The sequence below is a fragment of the Eufriesea mexicana genome, unplaced genomic scaffold (genome assembly GCF_001483705.2).
Source record: "Eufriesea mexicana isolate 0111107269 unplaced genomic scaffold, ASM148370v2 scaffold1688, whole genome shotgun sequence".
NCBI lineage: Eukaryota > Metazoa > Arthropoda > Insecta > Hymenoptera > Apidae > Eufriesea > Eufriesea mexicana.
Genome location: NW_016909774.1, coordinates 53,475 through 74,695, shown reverse-complemented (window position 1 = coordinate 74,695; position 21,221 = coordinate 53,475). Strand labels below are relative to the sequence as shown.

General features: G+C 37.5%; 1 protein-coding gene across 1 annotated transcript in view; it reads left to right on the top strand.

Annotated features, from left to right (window-relative positions):
• LOC108548569 (neurexin-3-like) overlaps window positions 1-21,221 on the top strand; it is a gene marked incomplete at its 3' end in the record, with an annotated part of 261,403 nt that overhangs the window by 193,356 nt on the left and 46,826 nt on the right. Inside the window, 1 exon segment of the mRNA XM_017901580.1 lies at window positions 18,959-19,091. Within this exon segment, the coding sequence (XP_017757069.1) occupies window positions 18,959-19,091 (133 nt within the window).

Here is a 21,221-nt window from a genome sequence, read left to right as displayed (position 1 = left end):
AGTGCAAAGGGTTAATATCTTTTCTCATGCTAATTAAGAAATATACGAATACGAAATTCTTTATTTAATTATTAATTAATTCCTTCTTCCATGTCTTAACTTGTTACCTGATTTTGCAAATTTCAATCGACTAATTGTGATATAATATATTTTCAAATATCCCAATCGGTGATCTAAAATCACTATAGATTTCCTTTAACACTAGGTTTACGGATGCTATCTGTGTACCTATTTCTACATATTTGACACCTGTCAGATTGACAGGTAAAGGAAACCACGTGTCTTTTCTTTTAACGATTAGTTTCATTTAAAGCAAAATTGCAATATTAACAGTCTTAGCCCTTTGCACTCGAGAGATGCCCTTCAGTCACCATTTGATAAAATTTCGAAGTTCGATATTAATTAATATATCAAATTCAAAATAATATAACAGTGTACAAGGTATCAAAATTAAATAATTCTACGTGTGAATTAGTTTACGATTTCTTATTTACTACTCAACAAATATTATCAGCTTTACAGCAGAAAATTTTTCATCTGGTACCCTTTTTTAGCCAAAAAATCGTCGAGCGTGAAGGGTTAATATAAGTTAACTAAATCTGTTACATCGTATAATTGGAGTAACCCATCCGTTAAATTGGCGGATTCCATAAATCTAGTGTTAATGGCAAATGGGAAGAGATCAAGTAACCATAATATAGCAATATAACCCTCTACCCCATGATAATTATAATCTTCCGAATTTCTAAAAAGTAACCAAATCTAACTCACAACAGATACGATCCTTACCTGACCCAAACCTGACCCAATCTTTGCACTATCCAAGAACGAAATATCCATTCTTACCTCTGTCCCGAAACGCGAGGAATCGTGGAAAATCCAGTGCGAATATTCCTCAACGTCGTAGCCAGCCATCGCGACGAATTTGCGCGAAGAAATCAGCTCGGCACCGAATCGATCCCGAATCGAGTTTCCCTTCGATGCGACGAGGCGTCTTAGGGGAAAGATGACGCCATTTCGTTGGTGCAATAATGGCGCGACCTTCTATAATCCTCGTGCAGGGTGCATGCTAGCCGATACGGGGCATGTTTTCGCTGCGATGTCGTGCGGATATTCGCGGGACGAACGTCCCCGTATTCCCTCGTATAGATTGCTCGATGGATATTCGCCGGAAACGTTACATGAATATTTAACGAGCCGCTGGTAACAACGCGGCCGATATAATATGGCGGTGAACCCCGAGCGAGATTCGGGTGCACCGCGGATAAATAGCGAGGAAAAGATGGGGAGAGAAGATGGCCGATGATTCTTGAATTCGATGAAAGCTTCTACGGAGTTTCTTGAGGTATTGGTATTCTTGAGGTTGAAGCTTTGGAGGATACTTTCATATTCGAGATGGCATTTTTGGGGAAGTTACCCCTGATAAAGGGGTGCTATACCGATTACGATCGGTTGCATATTTGAATAATTAAGTAGCTAGATAATTAACTATTTTTCTATATTTTTTAATTACGATTTATTTCATTTTAAGCCTGTTGAGGGTTTTCATACTTCTCTTTTAATTTACGGGTGCTTATTATAATTGAAGGTTCCTCGTTTTATATGTTTTTTAGCAGAATTCGAGACTGTAAAATGGAGCAAAGTTAGAGAGTATGTGGTATATTCGTTGGATCGAATTTAGATAATTCTTCTGTATTTTTGTTAATAATTATTATTTAGTATATATCTCTGTCACTTATATTTGGCAACCTAATTCTTCCACGTCTTGAAAGTGACGTTAAACCGTATAGCAATTATAAAATGATCAATGGATAGATCAAATATCGGTAGTGCTAATGGCAAATGATAATACAGTACTGAGTGTAGCGATCTATACAATACTATAGCTATTGAACTAATTTGTTCGCTGATCATCTAAGTTCTTCAGCAACTATAGAATGATCAATAGATAGAGCAATTGTCGCTGGAGACATTGACATCTGTCAATACAGTACTGAGTATAGCCATTATCACAGTACTCTAGTCGTTGTGTCATTTGCATATCTCGGATATTATTATACAGGCTAGAAATTTTCAGTATATTTTGCAGCAATTTGGAAATAATTGTACAACTTGATCTCCAGTGGTGGATAGTTTCCTCTTCCATCTCATGGTATAATAAGCGTGTCGTAGTAGAGGAAATTAGAATTTAAATTTTAATAGATATTCGATGAAATTATTCAAAGTGATAATAGTTCAATGAACTCAAATTGATTTGAATTTTCGAGTAGAAATATTTCCACGATATTCGACTGTAGAAAAATCATAAAATAGGGTCTGATAGCTTGCTAAAAGAGCTTTGTTTCTAGCAGCTGATAAACATTAGCCTGCTACCTTTAACGACATCCCTTAACGATCACTGAACAATTGCTAATCGTCAAAAGGCAATTTCTCTGCGAGATTGCTCGTGTAAAAACAATGCTGTAAAGCACGGAAATAAAATTCTAATGTAAAATCATAAACATAAAATCCCGTTCCGAAAGTGCAACGATCTCGACGATCGTATCCGAGCTGAAAATTTCAAGGAACTCTTATTCCTCGACAGTCGTAGATATCTAGCACGTGTAACACGAAAAATCTTGATTTCTCGCCGACTTTACGGATCGCTGGCAGCGATAGAGTCCCTTAAACGATCACCAGCCGCCATTTCGCGATGTTGGGTTTACGTCTGACAGCCTCCGCATTGTTCGAGATGCAGAAGGAACTGCCTCTGAACCACCCACTTTTACCAGGGGGTGCAACGCGACTCGAAGGGCGAGCATTTATGATTTTATCCGGAGCATCGGCGTTGAAACCTTTTCACCGGTCCCTTCGGTATTTTTACGAGCTATAAAACGATATATCGCCCCATAGGATTAACATTCCCGCCCCAACCCTACCCTTCGGTCCTTCGTAAATCTGCAGAGAACTGGAAACGCCGACTAACGAAATCTTTATAGCCCTGTCGGTGCTGCAAATGATGCTTGTATCCGCCTACTTTTCCCCTGTAAATCTTGCAGATATACTCGTATTCGGGGAAAGCGAAGTGTTTAACGTAGATCGCCTGCACTGGTCAAAAGGGATTACGTTTTTAATGGCCGATGCGATAGGGGTAGAAGCGAATAGTTCAAGTAAATACATGTGGGATTGTAATAAGTACGGCCCTGAAAGAATGTCAAGTGTGTTTGGGCTTAGAATGGAAGTGACCGTGTGCAAGAGGATTAACTGCAAAGAATGTTTATGGTAGAGTCGAGTGAAAGTTTAGGGATGCGTCCAGAGTGGTCGAAGTACCTGGCCCACCGAGGTTGCGTGGCAAAGGGGCATGATTGGAAAGGAAAGCCTGGGTATGGAAAAGGACAGAATGAATGCTTTAAATAAGGGTGCAAGGCCGCTCCAGTCTTTTAACCCTTTGCACTTGAGAGGTGCCTCTAGGTCACCATTTGATAAAATTTCGAAGGTCAATATTAATTAATATATCAAATTTGAAATAATATAACAGCGTGCGACGTATCGAAATTGAATAATTCTACTTGTTAATTATTATACGATTTCTTATTTACTACTCAAAAAATATCATCAGCCTTATGAAAGAAAATTTTTTAATTCGTACCCCTCTTTAGCCTAACAATCGTCGAGCGCAAAGGGTTAACAGTCTTTAAGAGTTCTTAAGCTAGTGTCTAAAAGTATGTCAGTAAGAAGTCAAAGTCGAGCATGTCCATAACGAATCCCTTTTGTTCCATGGCCGTCAATCTACGTACAAGCTTATTTTATTCCATTAAGAAGTAAAACAACACTATTTCAGCCAATCCACCCAAACCAATCCTACATACATGCAGTTTAATAGGAATTAGTTTCGAATTTCGAGTAGTTGATTATACGAGGGTGCAAAAATTGGAGAAAATTGTGTAACGAGGACTATGCTGTTAAGTTGTCAGATTTTTGTCAAGCCACAGGACACGTGATATTTATATTTCAATTTTCAACGTAATAAATAATATTCTAACATGCACTCGGTAAACTCGAGCACAGTACTGTAGCAGTTGGATTAATCTGTTCACTGACGATTTAAATTCTATAGCAATTCCAGAATGATCAAAGGTTAAATCAACTACAGCTGGAGATATTAACAATTGACAATACACTATTGAGTATAGCCATCAACACAGTTCTACAGCCATTGTATTAACCTATTCTCTGATCATCCATGTTATATTGCATTTTTATAATGATCAATGGATAGATCAATTATCACTATAGATATGGACAATTGAAAATACAGTACTGAGTATAGCAATCTAAACAGTACTACATCCATTGGACTAATCTATTCGCTGATCATCTATAAGTTCTACGGCAATTCTAGAAAGATCAACGGATAGATCAATTATCACTGGAGTATCATCATCAAAAAATTAGAGAACGTACAATAATTTTATAAATCGATAATATAACTCACTAAATCTAGAGGAATTAATTTACCCTTTCACTCCTGCAGACGTTGTATGACGTCACGTAATAACATAACTGCCTCATTGCGAACATGATACAATGTCCAAGGATTTCAATGTTACTAGAACTTAGACAATTTTTCTGAACGCAATCCAACGTGTCCTGCCATCTCTTAGGATAATAGAAAAATTTTGTTCAATTCGTTAAATTAATTCAGAACACTCTCTTTGATATTCTCTTTATAACTCAGGAGTAAAAAGGTTAAAATTTCACAAAGTAAATGGAAAATAAGGAATAATAAGCAATTAATAATTCAAAAATATATTATCAGAATATATCGTGTAAAATGGGGTATTGATTATCCTCGGAGTAAAATGAACGAAAAGGTAGTTGGCACCGAGGGGAAGTAGCATAAGAAGGGATGGGATGAAAATGACCTGCAACTGATAGTTTACCAGCACCACTCGCCGTTTGCTAAACCACCCCTAGAAGCCAGTGTGTTTACAGCCGCTTCAAAGTGGTCCTTTATTCAGCGCTCTGGAAACTCGTTCTTTGAATTATCCGTCTCCTGTCATCCTTTTCACGGATTAAGCATATCCTACGGGATGAAGGTTCTTGCGGTTCGCCACCGGATCCCGTCCCACAGCCACCATCGCCGAGAAGAATTTCCTCCCCATAAGCAAACCCGAATCCAGTCTCTTCTGAGTCGACATCAAACGCGAACATCGTCCTGTCCCTCGTGTTCGACTCGCAACTCGGTCCCGCCGGTAATTGAGAGAGGTATTTGGTTTTCTGCTCTAATTAGAGCACTTGGCCCGAGGAAGTTGACGAATATCGACACTTCCGTCCTGCTTTTCTTCTCGATCCGACGATTTTTGAGGTTTCGCTGATTACGTTAGGAGGCCTGATCTACGTGACCACTGGATTTCTCGTGATAACGCTTTCCGTGATAGCCTGCTTCTCGTTTTGTCACGGTTTCGCTAGAAATCGTGATCGAAATTAACTTTAATCGTGATTTATTATACTTCGATCACTATAGTGTATTTTCTTTTAATTTCTTTCCAATTTCTTAGTTTGATTTTTAATTAAATCGTGTAATTTGTATTATCGATATTTTATTTTCTCTGGTATTTTCGTATTTATTAAATACTAGATATTTTGTGTTTCTTATTTTTAGAGGAATTCAAATACTGTAATAATTCCTGTAAATTTATTGGAATAATAAATTTTGCTTACTGTTTATTTCTGTCGGTGTAAAAATTAGACGATGATTGTGGAAGATACGTAAATGATTGTACGGTGTATATTGTGTACTGTTATTATAGCTGAAAAATCTAGTTTTAGAATGAGAAAATGTCCCATTGTTCATCAAACTAGACTTGCTTTCGAGTACCTCTATTCGTGTTAGAACTTCAATATCTATTCTAAATACCTCATCGCGTATTCGAGTAAAAAGATACGTAGAACACGAGCTCGTGCAAAGCATTGCTATCCAAGGCAGATGTTCCTCTCTGATTTTCCCGTTTTAAGCAAGCCCGCAATTTTTACCACGATTACACTCCCTTCCGTTGAAACCGGACCGATGATGCGGCGATAAGGGACGCCATTTTGTCGAAACTCGCGGTCCACCGCGTAATTTGAATCCCCTGCAATATCGGAAACTTTCGAGTGGATTTTAATGTAAATGCCACGAAATTTTCCAGAACACTCGTTAACTAAATATGGCAAGCAGTAATTTACACGCTCATCCGGTTAACGAATCCACTCATTATCCTAATTTTCCCCCGTCGATATCGCCTAAATCGTTCGATTAGAACTCTCGCGGAACGTTTTTCGTTTCGTTTCGCTTCATTGGGACACGGTTGCTGAAATTTCCTGGCCAGCCCTGGCGTAGACTTCGAAATTTGCATCCGCGGTCTCGACGCAGCGAATTTCGTGGGAATTTTCGTCGGAAATTTCCATCGACGCTTCCGCGCGACAACCGGCGTTCGTGAAGATTTTAATTTTAAGCTGCAAATTCCTGAAATTCTTCGAACGATGGCACAGCGATAATTCTCGCCGCGCGTCACACTGTTGCAGCTTTAATTAAACAAAGTCCTCGCGCAGACCGCAACTATCCGAATATCTTGTTCACCGCGGAAGGGATCGAGGACAAATTCCTGGTACACTCTAAACAAGTCTTTATCAATTTTACCTCGCACCGTTCAATCCTAGGAGATTCCATTGCGAAATTTTTCCCAACGCTCGAAATATCCGAGAGCTTGCGGGGTTGAACGATTTTTAAAACTCGATATCTGCAATTTGAGGACTGGCTCCCCTGACGTTTTATTAATTTCGAGGCACTCCATATTTTTAGTCCCAAGTTGACGTATATTTAGAATAATTGTCGATGTACTTGGAAAATTTCTAGTATTTAATTTATTTCAAAAATCTACTTAAAGAAGCCTTCAGCAACGTATCAGATCCTTAATCTGGATGTTGAAGTTCCTGGCTTCTAAAATGCAGTTCCTGTGGATATAAATCTTCCTTAATTTTGAGCATCTAAAATATCTTTATCCTCGCAATCCCTGAAGCTTTCCGTCATTAATCTTTCCAATATTTCAAGACTCCGCGTATTTAATCATCGTACCCTTACATTATACATATATTCTTCTCTGAACTCTTATCGATCCTCTGAAATACGTCTAATAAATTTTCACCGAGCTCAAAGGTGATATATAAATTTTTGGAAATAAGACGAATTCGATAAAATCGTTTCAACTAACGACAGTCACGAATCTTGGTATTTAAGACAACTTTCAACCGCAAGAACGATTCTAGAACCTGATAATGCTAGGAGACCACAGGGGAAGAACATGCCAAGTCCATTCTTGCTAATTTTACAGTGTCTGCAGTGGTCATTTGAAACATAACGATTATGAAGCTTCTCAAAGTAGGTGACAAATCGTGAAATTTCTACACAGAACTAATCCTATTGTAGATCAATGTATCTTAATCTCCCAGGAAAATAGTACACCTAACATCGAATACGATGACTATTTACTAAGATAAGAGAGATAAGGGGAGATATCGAAGAATTGATCATACCTATACCAGAATAAATATCGCAAAGCAACCAAAGTGACAACAAATTTTTTAAAAATCTCATTCAGGTTATAATAGATCCAAAAATATAATTCATCAAATTTACATCCCTCTGATAGTCCTTAATTATTAACCTGGAATTGCTAACGTGTCATCGAATAAAACAGTATAATTATTAATGACACGCGTAAAAATTAAGAAATCTTACTCCACTTTGATTTCCACTAAAAGATTTAAAAGATATTCTGTAGCGGAAGGATAAGGTAATAGGGCTAGTCGTTCAGAAGATTTTCTTCGTCAACGGTTTTTATTATTCTGACGATCCTTCGGCTCGAGATTTGGCACCCCTCGACCGATCGTCTCGCCATCGACGAGTTCAAGTGTTTTAGGTGTAAACGTCGGAGCCGCTGTCTGTCGCCTGACTGTTTACGCCTAGTCTAAGATCGCTTACAATTCTCTCTTCTCAAATCAGGTGAGAATAATAACCATTTCCCACGACGCAGTTTAAAAATAATCACTGGCCAGAATCGAAATCGAAATCGACGGGACAAACGAAACGTGGTTTCAGCGGCTCCGCCATTTTGTATTCCTGTATACTGGATTAGAAAGTCGGGATTAGTAAATTATTTATTTCCCGAAGCAATCTAACTTTTCTAATTGATCGTCTGTACGCCCTCGGTCGTTTCGCCGGCAGTTTCGCGGAGCTGATTTTGCAAAGTCGAAGACGTAAAGGGGTGAGAAGAAGGATCGGCTACTGGAAAGTCGAAGGCCAAAGGGTGAAAGACCGAGCCGGTTTCGGGATGAAATATCCTTCTTCGGAGCCACGGCGAAGCACCACTTTGCGGTCCCGACTTTCCAGACGAATTTCCACGGGGAAAGGGGGCCGCCGCGAAGGGGTTGCCGCGCAGAGGCCGGGGGGTGAGGATGGCCGCCTAGTTTAAACGAGATCTCTCGTTCCCGGCTAATTCGAGAGATTTCGCCGTAGAACGAGTTCTATGATTCATCGCGATGGTCCTCGAGGAATCGCAAAAATGGCCGGCCATTCGCTGTCACTGCTTTATTTCTGACGGAACAGCGGACATTTGTTTCGCAGGATCCTCGTCGCACTTGATACCTCACTGATGTTTTGACAACTTTTCCGCCAGAATTGGATTACACCGGTTGCAGCGCACGAGATATGGAATACTGATGTAGGATATCGCGGAGATCTAGGGTAGCTAAGCTGTAGAGTAAATGTATGTACATTGGATTACGCTATATAGGAATGGAACGATTAGGAGAGTGGTTTGAAAATCGATCATATGAAATTCAGACGAGATGGACAGTGCTCGGATGTTTATTTTCTCTATTTTATCTGACGTCATTTTTAATTTTGGAGAAAATTGAGCTTCGTCTCTGAGAAAGTTCCTTCTTTTAAGAAAATTTATAGGATGTTAATTATATCTTCTCTATTTTATTTGGAGTCATTTATAATTTTGGGAAAAACCTTAGCTTCATTTTTGGGAAAGTTCCATCTTTTAAGAAAATTTATAGGGTGTTAATTATATCTTCTCTATTTTATTTGGCACTATTTCTAATTTTGGGAAAAACCTAAGTTTCTTTTTTAGGAAACTTTTCTTCTTTTAAGAAAATTTATAGGATATTAATTATATTTTCTATATTTTATTTGACATCATTTCTAATTTTGGGGAAAATTGGGCTTCACCTCTGGAAAACCTTTCTTCTTTTAAGGAAATTTATAGGATTTTCTCTATTTTATTTGGCGTCGTTTCTAATTTGGGGAAACTGGGCCTCACTTCTGGGAAACCTTTTTTCTTTTAAGGAAATTTGTAGGATTTTCTCTATTTTATTTGGCGTCGTTTCTAATTTAGGGAAAACTGGGCTTCACCTCTGGAAAACCATCCTTCTTGTAAGGAAATTTATAGGGTATTAATTATAGCTTTTCTATATTATTTGACGTCATTTCAAATTTTGGGGGAACCTGGGCCTCATCTCTGGAAAACCTTTCTTCTTTTAAGGAAATTTGTAGGATTTTCTCTATTTTATTTGGCGTCGTTTCTAATTTCAGGAAAACTGGGCTTCACCTCTAGAAAACCATTTTTCTTGTAAGGAAATTTATAGAATATTAATTATATTTTTTCCATTTTATTTGGCGACATTTCTAATTTTGGATAAAAACTGAGCTTCATCTCTCGGAAAGTTTCTTCCTCTATCAAAATTTATAGAATATTAATTATGTCTTCCATATTTTATTTGACGTCATTTCTAATTTTGGAGAAAACTGAGCTTCACCTCTGGGAAAATTTCTTCTTTTAAAGAAACTTATAGGATATTAATTATATGAAAATACTCATGGGATTAAATACAGAAATACTATTTCTGGGTCTAAAAATTCACCTCTTGAAAATTTACAAAATTGCATCGAAGTTAAATTCCTGTTCAGCATCTCGTTACCTGTCTTGCTCTATGAAAAGGTTTAAAAATACCCATAGCAATATACATATCTGCTCTATTCGTAAACCTTACGATATCGCACCTGTCGCGAGGTATATCGGCCATATCGTGGAAAATATTCATGTAGAAACAGTGGTCGTAAATACAAATATTATTTTCATTCCCCCTATGTTCTCGCGATCCATATATTCTCCCCCAAGCATAAAATTAGTATTTTTGTGCTTCGTTGCATAAGTACTTCCGATTAAATCGTTGATAAATTTTCTCGAGGGAAAGAAGCTTCTCAGAGATAAAATCCACCAATTTTTATTCCCTCTGAGAGACCCGTGCAAGCTTTAAAGATTGCATAAAGATGTTCGAATGAGGACACGGACAAGGTTATAATTAACTGGGTTTAATTATTTAATTATTCCATTTACCCTTGCCACTTGTTGCCGTAACATCGTAAAATTCCAATTGGAAAACGAATCTTGATCGAAGGGCGAGGGACCCCGTCTTGGTCGGCCAGATTTCTTCTAATTAACGAGGTAAGCAATTAATATGCGTTTCGAGGGAAATAACGAGCTCATTACGAAGGTGAAGGGAATATTCCTGTCGACGACAGAGACGGAATCGTCCTAGGGTTTCCTCTTCTCCATCTTTCCTTTCCTCGAATCCCGACCCAACACATTGGATCTTCGATTCTCTGGGAAATTCTCTGGAATCGTGGAGTAAAAAACGAGAGACTCTATCGTTTGACCTCGTATCTTCCTCCTCGATCCCGGTAGAATATTCGCTTTCAATAAACATATTTTATAGATTGATTTTATCGAACGAGCGGACACAAGTTTCGAAAGGTTTGGTTCCATATTCAGGGAACGGAGAGCTAAGGGAATCGATTCCGTTCGAAACAGGAGCAGAAATAACAGGAGAAAATTGAAGCGGTTCTTGATCCACTTCTTTCCATGCTTCGAGTTTGCTTTTTTTTTTTATGGAAATACGCCTTTTCGAATAATCACGCGCGTATAATCTCGAAACGCCGAGATTTTTATATCAATTATCTTTGTTGTTATTGATTTAAAATTAAGTAGAATCTAATCAATGGGTGAGAATAGGGTGACAATAGGGTGAGAATAGGGTGTTCTTGTTATATTTTATAATTAATTATTGCGTCAATTTTTTATTAGTATTATTATTTTTGTTATCAATCTTGTGTCATCTTATTGTGTATATTTTATAATTAATATAATTATTTATTTTAGCCTCCTCGACTCTCTGACTTCTGAAAATTTTCTGTCTAAAATCTGTGGCCAATTCTCTGATGAATTTTTAATCCATTTTTGTATAATATCGTAAAGGAATCTCGAATGGGACTTACCTATTAATTTTATTCGAAACGTCAAGATTTTTATATCAATTGTCTTTGTTGTTATTAATTTAAAATTAAGTAGAATTTAATCAATGGATGATAATAGGGTGTTCTTGTTATATTTTATAATTAATTAATGCGTCAATTTTTTATTAGTATTATTAATTTTATTATCAATCTTGTGTCATCTTATCGTGTATATTTTATAATTAATTATCGTATCTATTTTTATTAGTATTATTAATTTTATTATCAACCTTATGTCATCTTATCGCGTGTATTTAATAATTAATATAATTATTTATTTTGCCTCCTCGATTCTCTGATTTCTAAAATTTGTCTAAAATCTGTGGTCAATTCTCTGATGAATTTTTAATCCATTTCCGTGTAATATCGTAAACGGTTTACTGCGAATTTATTTATTTATTTATTCTATGATATGTTTCATTTCTGCGCGTTTCATTTTTCTTTTCGTCGTTTGGCGGAATTGGATGATAAATAATTTAACGGTGGAATATATTTTCGAGCAGGTCATTTATTTTTTCGCTAATGGAAGTATGTACTAATATATTACGTAACATCACGTTGCTGAAGCTCATTCAAAATTTAATTTCTTCCTCGCGATGGTATCTCGTATGAATATCTCTCTTGGACAATTATTAAATGTTCACGTGTCACGCACGATGACATCATCCCTGACTGTTCCTCCGTTCTAATTGTCAAACCATTTGTTCAACGGTATCTCGAATCTTAAAATGCGAACATTTTTGCACCCTTTTAATCATTCCCTTTTAATTCATTCGTTGCAATTTTGAGTCCAATTTAAACATTTCATTCACTCGTGGTTACATGCTGAAAAATGCACATTCGCGTTAATACTCGAATAACGAGACTTTAGAAGTTATTGGCGTGTAGTTTAATATTCTTTGCTCTAGATCCGACGATTTCGCGCGAGCTTTTCTTCCGACTTGCCATTTTCCTGCCACCTGACGTGCCACGATCGATTTTCAGGGTCGGTTAACGAACGGACCGGTAAACACCGAGTTCCATTCGATGGAATGCTTAAGGCGTCGAGGATTTCTCATTTTCAATTGCGTTTACCTTCTCGTTTTCCGGCTTTTTAATCCCTTCAGTGTTGTCGCAGCTTAATCGTTCGACAGCTACGCTCGAATATCTTTCGCCATTTTTCTTTCCTTCGACCGTCGGATTTTTTCAAGGAAAATTTGCTCGCCAAACCTCACCAAGCCGAAGAGATCGACGAGAGATTGCCTTACACGTTTCCAAGAGATTTGTTTTCCTACGACCAATCGCTTCGTGTTGGAAAAATATTATTCAGACTCGCGATTTTCGTTTAGCATCATCGCGAATTATCCTTCCTTTTTGTATTTCGCTCGGCACGAGAACAGGTGAACAGGTGCGAATTTTAAAATTGGATTTTCTTAATTAGTGAAAAGCTGATTCATGACAGGTGTATATCGTCACTAGGTCGATCTTAATTGACGACGATTAGCGACGGATGGTTCATTGAGGAAGGTTGTGTATAGTGAACTGTATTTTAGTAGAACTCTCGGATATCTCTCCTGATCTTTCTTCGTGACTGCTCTATCGGTGGTTATATATTCTTCGTCTCTCTGCTGATTGGTTGCGAATACTATTGGGGGTGTGTGCCAGCTCTAGCGTCCTTCGGTGGTGGTGGTTGTTTAAACAATCTAGGTCCCTATGTCCGTCGTCTCGGGGGTGATTTATAGTTGCTTGCTAGGGTTTAGCCAAGTGCAGGCTTAGGTGACAATGAGTGTAGAAAGTCAAGGGACACTGACAATAAGGACATAAGACAGTCCTCCACTTGACCTGGGACATTACGGTCCTAGGGCCGCAACACTGATACTTGCAAAATTTCAGAGCTTTCACTGTTAGCTTTACAGTCCTAAATAAAGGGATGACCGGAGTACCGGATACGACCTTTCACGGATTAACAACAGGAAATTAATTTTTGTGTTGCTAGAGTTTGGAGGAGCGTGCGAGCTACGGTTATACCAATAAGGCGGCGAGTGACGAACACTTAGCAGCGATAATCGGACTCTCAAGTCGACGCGACGATCCACTAGGCAACGATCCTGATGAACGATCAAAGGAGGTCTATCCTTAAAAGGGTAGGCCGAAAAGCGCAGCGGGTCAGTCGTTAGAGAGTTATGAGAAAGAGTATTAGGAGACAGTTCCTTCGGGGAGTTCCTTCGGAAGTTATTAGGAGACATTTGTTAGACAGAGTTTAGAGAGTCCTTAGGAAAGAGTATATTAACGGCCAGTCCTTATTCTTAGAATATTAGTAAGAGTCCCCTTACAAACTTCAGGAGTGGGATTAAACCTTACAAATTTTAGAAGTGGGATTGAACGTTACAGTATTTACTTTTTAAACCCTCTTCATTTTCGTATGTTGCAGATAATATGGTTTGAATAGGTAGGAATAATATAGTTTGAAATGGTATGATTGTTTAATCGAAAGGCATCGTCGTGATCTACCGAAACGTAATAAAGGAAGTTTAAAGATTTCCAATTAGATTCGTTCACGGTAACTCGATTAGAATGATCACAGTTACCTCGAGCATCAAAGTATCGTGCCTTGTATCGAATTACGTCACTTCCACTTCCACTGATTCGTATAGTAGCTCCGAGGTTTCCACCTTTGACTTAGGTCAATTCGATTACAAATCGATCATCGGTAACAAGTAACAGCCTTAAGTTTCTTAATTGTAACTCAAGTTCTTCCTGCTATATCTTGGACCCTGAAAGCCTCGAGGTACCAACTCCTGAGTTACGTCACTGCTGTTATAACTCACACTGCGAGGACCTTAAGATTCAACTTCGAATTAAATTGCATCCATTATAGTCGTTCGAATCTCGTGACTTCTGCCTTCGGCATTATCTCTAATTATTCGCGACGAGGAGGAAAAATTTATTCGTGCCGAATATCCTTCGCAATTGAGGAATTATAAATTTCATTAAAAGACGAACCATCGCGTGGCACGAGGTTATTATTATTAAGATTTATTCGTCCTTGTTTTATTTATGCTAATTCGTTTTTTATTTATTCATGAATATTCAGAGGAGCTGCGCAAATTAACTTCATGCAAATATTTTCGATTTTATCAATTATTATCCGGACATTATATTTTCGAAATTTATGTCTGCTCCAATTATATGTACGAACACGTGAATAATTCGGGACGCCGATAAAAACACGATTATTCGTGTATTTTAAATTTCCTCCGAGGCGAAGACAAAGAAGAATGTCGGTGGATTGGAAAGTTCACGGTTTCGAAGTTGCTTCAGGGAGAGGCGTTTAATAAGATATGAACCTATTCTAGAAAATTGATGAGTAAAATGGAGTATCTTATACTGACAGTTTCCGATATTCCCACGGGAGCTTCGTTAACGTTCCTCGGATAGATAGAACTGTCTAGGTAATTTCCTTAGACAAATCTTTGAGTTTCTTTGCGGTAGATTGTGCCTCGTACAGGGAATTGACTTTCGACCTACCACGACTGAAAGAAAAAATAACCAAAAATTGAAAAAAAAAAAAGGAAGGAGAAGAAAAGATATTGATCTCTCTTATAAACTTGACAATTCTTCAAGAAAAAGTATATACTATATTTCAAAAAATGAGAGAAATATCGAAGACAGAATTACGTCTACCATGATAGAAATAAAAATTTCTTCGAACCCCATAAAATTAAATAATTTAATTTTTCTTAAAATTACTTTAGTTATTCCCTTTAAAAATGATTTCCGGCGGTAAAATAACCAAAAATTGAAAAAAAAAAAGGAGAAGAAAAGATATTGATCTCTCTTATAAATTTGATAATTCTTCAAGAAAAAGTATATACTATATTTCAAGAAATGAGAGAGATATCGAAGACAGAATTACATCTACCATGACAGAAATAGAAATTTCTTCGAGCCCCATAAGATTAAATAATTTAATTTTTCTTAAAATTATTTTAGTTATTCCCTTTAAAAATGGTAGTGGTTTTCAATGGTAAATTATAATATCAAATATTGCTGTCCTGCAAGATTTAATATTTAGTTTAGTTTAATACTAAAAACTATCCAGGGAACTATAATCGACGCGCGTTAATGCAAATCGTAAGGCAAAATCGAAGAAAGCCGGGGCCCCGACGATGACAAAGGCGTCGAGGCGCGAAGTTGGTTCTCAATTGCGCGAGAAGGACGGAAAATTCCGGGAAAACAAAGGCAGGAAGAATAAATAATGAGTCTCGTTACCGTTAGTTTTCGAGCTGGCTCTTCATCACGAAAATTGGCCTCGCTGTCACGGAGGCGCAATTACACTTGGTACGGGCCGCGTCGTGACGCGTTTCACCCCAAAACCGCCCTGGATCCGAAATTACGAACTGTGCCTCGAAAGACAATCGACGGAAACCATGGAGATCTATTGTACAGAAATTGCGTGTATTAACATGATCCAGCAGAGGAATAATGATCCAGCAGGAAAGGAGACTAATCTTTATTTATTTATCGAAAAGTAAATGTATTTTTTGTACAATTATATTAAATATTTTTAGCAATCTGGATGTTGGAATACCGAGTGATTAGGTTGTTTCGTTTCTTGCTGTTTGGAGAATTTTATTGATCTAATTGGAGGAAATTAATATTAGTCGTAGAAGTTTCATTGGGGTAGTTTAAGTGGATAATGAAGAAATCGAAATGGGGATGATAAAGTTGAAATGCAAAGTGAAAGTTTCGCTACTTAGCGTTTTGGATCTCCCAAGGGAGCAGTACGATTTACTTGACGTTCTTATTCTCTGAGATTCAAGTGCAGTGGGTATACCGAGGGTATTTTATTGATTTCGAAGTAGGTTTCCAGTCCCGGTTTCCAATTTCGTTTATACGGCACTGTCAAAGGTATCTAGATTTCTTGTTCATTCTAATAAAAAGAACGTAATTAATCGCAATATGTAATAACTTTCTGCGAATTAATTATTAATTACAAAGGAGTTAAAAAGTATGGTTTACTCTCTAATATTTAACCCTTTGCACTCGGCGATCATTTCGGTACAGGACATAGTAATTCGAAAACTTTTTGCCGTAATAAGAAATGCAAATTAATTGTAAGACGTAGAATTATTTTACTTCGATATTCCAGGCATTATTGGGCAATTTGAAATTCGAGATATTAATTAATAACGTTTAGAATTTGATTAAATGGTGACTGAGAATCGCCTCTTGAATGCAAAGGGTCAATATTTTTAATTTTACCAGCAATCACTAATATTTATTTTCCAACGATATTTCAAATATTATTTAAACTCACAATTTCTTTTATTTTCCTCATTCTTCCATTACCAAAATATTCATAAAATTATCTCGTATATCATCACTAAATGAAATTTATATTTCTCCCTGTATATAGAAAAAGTGATTAATTAATTCTGCTTATGGAAAACAATTTTTCCCTATGTACGAATAAGTAAATTAATTAATTTTCTTAATATAGTGCAATTTATCCAGATCTCTGCCAAATAGATTACTAGTGTAATCACTCGAAGCAATCGTTGGGATTATTACACCCCCTATAATCGAACGCAGCCATATTTTAAGTCGGCCAGTCTCGAAAGGTCAGCTCGGTGCCCCGAAGAATGCAGCGCACGCCTAACCACTATGAATCCACATCAAACGAATTTATATTTCTCCCTGTATATAGAAAAATTGATTAATTAATTCTGCTGATGGAAAACAATTTTTCCCTATATACGAATAAATAAATTAATTAATTTCCCTAATATAGTGCAATTTATCCAAATCTCTGCCAAATAGATTACTAGTGTAATCACTCGAAGCAATCGGGATTATTATACCCCCTATAATCGAACGCAGCCATATTTTAAGTCGGCCAGTCTCGAAAGGTCAGCTCGGTGCCCCGAAGAATGCAGCGCACGCCTAACCACTATGAATCCACATCAAACGAAATGGCTGCTCCCGTGGTCGTTCGTTCCTGACGCGGTATCCTTCTGTTCTCGTTTCCGCCAACTGCCGAACGCCACCGTAAAATCCTGTCACGTGTTCCCGTCGTCTTTCCCCGGCCAAACGGATGTCCGATAATTTCCACTAGGCGACGGGTCGAGCAGTAAAAATTTTTTATTTAAACGCGTTCACCGTAAGAACGTGCCTCGCGTCTCTCGTAATTGAAAGGATTCAAGAAACAACTTCCGGAGATAACGTATAATACTTACCTCGGTCTTTCATGTCTTTCTGGGTCATCTTCAGACAGGGATTCTCGAACCGCGAATTTCGCCCCCGCAGGAAATCGCGAAAATTTTGCCAACTGCAAATTTATTTTGGTCCTCCTATATATCGTAATAATAAGCATCAAAATTATAGGTATATATATATAGCAAACGAGTGTTTAAAATTTTAATTTCACTCGCAGTTAGTATTTTAATAATTGTTTATTAATTTTACATAGTTAGGGGGGGTCAACAAATTTTGTTGGCAAAGGGAGATTGCAAATGGAAAATTTTTTGATGCAACTGTAAATGAATCGTCAGAATATTTTATGAAGATATGACGTCGGTTGGAAATAAAAAATTTTAAATAAAATAGTAGATAACTAGTATACAATATAGAAATTTAATAGAATTGCAATAGAATACAGAAATTTAATTAAAATATCGTCAATAATTCTAGAAAAATCGAGCAACGTGCTCCAATTTTATAAAATAAACGAAATTTAGTTCCAGGAAAATCCAATAGAATTTCTCTCATTTATATCTCCGGGTACCATTCTCGATCTCCATTTTAACTTCTTAACCCAGGTTTCTTTCAAATTCTGGTTGCTCGTACTTACCCAGAGACCCTTCGTCGCGCGTAAATCTACCTGACTCTCCTTCGAACACCATACTCCACACCGTGACACCACATTTAAACATCTCTCCATTCAGCTTCATTCGAGCGTCTCGAATGCGACACCCTGGGTGCTCTCGGATCAACACGGGATCTCCAGTGCAATTAAACACACCAACTCCGAGAAAGTTGTGCGAGCTTCGATTCACGCGGTCGCAAAATTCGCGCGTTCCGTCGCGACTCTTTCTCTCGCTTCTCTCGGTTTCTTTTCTATTTCTTCTTTTTTTTCTCACTCTCCGAAATGCGAAAAGCGAGGAGCAGATTGGTCGGACGGGAATTTCTCGCGATGGGGAACGCGCGGAGACGGAACTGCAACGAATTTCTCGATGGCGAAACGGCGAAACGTAAATCAGTCAGCCGCAGGAGACTCGGTCCCGCAGCGAAATTGAAGTAAAAATTCCACGAGCACGAGACGCGTGATTATTTAAGCCGTCATGCATGATGAATGGACTCGTCCACGACGGATAGCAGAAAATTTTGGATTCCGAACACGCTGGACCGCCGACGCTGTCCGTTCTCCATTCTTCTTCAGGACGTCGAGGGATTTCTTCCTTCCGTTTTTCTCTTTGCCCTCTCTCCCTTCTCTTTCTTCTCTCTTTCTTTTCTTTCCTGTTTTTCTTTTTTTTACGTCTTTTGGAAGCGGCGGCCAAGAGCGGAGGTATTAAGAGGCGTATGTCTCCTCTGTTTCAGGTCCTGCCACCTTGGAAGGCGGCCAAGTCCGGCAGTATATCTTTCAAAATCCGTACCAACGAAGCTAACGGATTGATCATGTACAGCCGTAGCGGAGCTCACACCAGGGTATGTGGATTTCCTTTGATATATTGTTTTCCTCGCTCTTCTGCTTCTTCTTCTTGATTTCCGCCAAGTGGGTCGAAAATACTGTGGATCCCGATGGCTCGGTAGAGATACCATGCTGACTTATGGCGAAGATACGAATTTTCGGTTCTTGTGCAATTTTTCCACTCGATTTTGTATTATTTATGTAGGTTCGGTTTGGGTGAATGGGCTAAAATAGCGTTGCTTTACTTCTTAATAAGATACAATAAGCTTATACGTAGGTTGACGGCTATGAAAGAAGAGGGATTCGCTATGGGCACGTTCGACTTTCACTTCTTACATACTGACACGCTACTAGCAACTTCCTAAAGACTCTCGGAGACCGTGAAGAACTGTTAAAAGACTGTCGACTCTAGACCTTAGACCGTGGAGACTGGGCTGCCCGCGCCCTTACACCCTTATTTCAAGCATTCATGCCCAGGCTTTCCTTTCCAATCATGCCCCTTTCCCACGAAACCATAAACATTCTTTACAGTTAATTCGCTTACACGCGAACTACTTTCATCCTAAGCCCAAACACACTTGGTATTCTTTCAGGGCTGTACTTATTCCAATCCCACATTTATGTCATTTTGAGGTTCGTTTGCGTCGAGAAATAGAATGGCATGGAATAACGTTCCATGATTTTAGAATTATACTTTTATTTCCATGATGGAATACTTCTAGGATACTACTAATATCAGAAAGATATAAATTAAGAAGAATTTTTTGGGGATAATTCTGATTAAGATATTCTAAATTTCTTGAATTTTAAATTATAAATTATAGTATTATTAAATTATAAATTTCCATTGGAAATGTAGGGGTGAACTGTTGGTCGGTTTGCAAGTAGGTTTACTGGCGAAAATATTCGCTGAGGTGCTATGAAAAAATTCCGCAACGAGCGTGCAGCGAATGTTAAACAGCGATCCATTAATGGACAACTTGATTAACAGGGCCCTTGGAAATTCCGCGGTTCATCGAGACTTTTTCATTTCCCGAAATATTTCCACCCGATGCGTGTTCGTGGTCGCGTCGATGCAATCGTTTCAATTAATCGCCGCGTACCTGCCGGAAATCCACGCGAAACGATCTCGCGTTAAGCTCATTAAAAACCAACCAACCAACTCGATCGACTCGATAATAATCGTGGAAAGATGTGCAGAGGAAAAAGAATCACGAAAATGAAGAAAAGAAATTATGGCGTAACTTCTCTTAAAATATTCGGGAAACTAATCGAGGAAAATGGCAAAATGTTTGGTTCATCTTATTGATTATAAATCATAAAAAACAACAAAAATTTGCTATGGTCTTTTGAAAAATTCGAGTCTTTCGTAACATACCAAATCTGTTTTATTAATAAAAATATAATTTAATAAATTTTATACTAGGTAACTAAAATAATTAAATATCTACCACTCTTCTTTTTATTTTTCTGTAAAATAAAAATATGGGAAATTAATTTCTTTTGTCACCATCTAAAAATTATTTTATTTATTTATTATCGTCGGTGTTAAATTATTACTTCGTACTAGATAACTAAAATAATTAAAGAACTACCATCCTTTCTTCTATTCTTGTGCAAAATAAAAATATTGGAAATTAATTTCTTCTGTCACCAACTAAAAATTATTTTATTTATTTATTATCGTTGGTACTAAATTATTACTTTGTACTAGATAATTAAAATAATTAAATAATTACCACCCTTTCTTCTATTCTTGTGCAAAATAAAAATATAGGAAATTAATTTCTTTTGTCGTCATCTAAAAATTATTTTATTTATTTATTATCGTCCGTACTAAATTATCTATTATCTGTACCCCACTTTTATCTATATAAACCGGTTTTTTAGAAACAGATATAGATAAATCGTCAGAAGGTTTAGCATTAAGCGAGAGGAAGAAAATGGCGGGATCTGAGCGAGTTAATTTGCAGGGGAAAAAATGGAGGGTTGAAAGATAACGAAGAGAAGATGTAGTGGTAGATAATGTAAACGAAAGTCGGAGGCAACGATCGGTGAGAAAATCGATGTTTATTCGAGCGAGAAAAGAAGAGATAACGAAAAGAGATTATACGGAATGGCAGGGGCGGACAATTAAATTACCTGCCACGATCTAAATGCATTTTTTGCCTG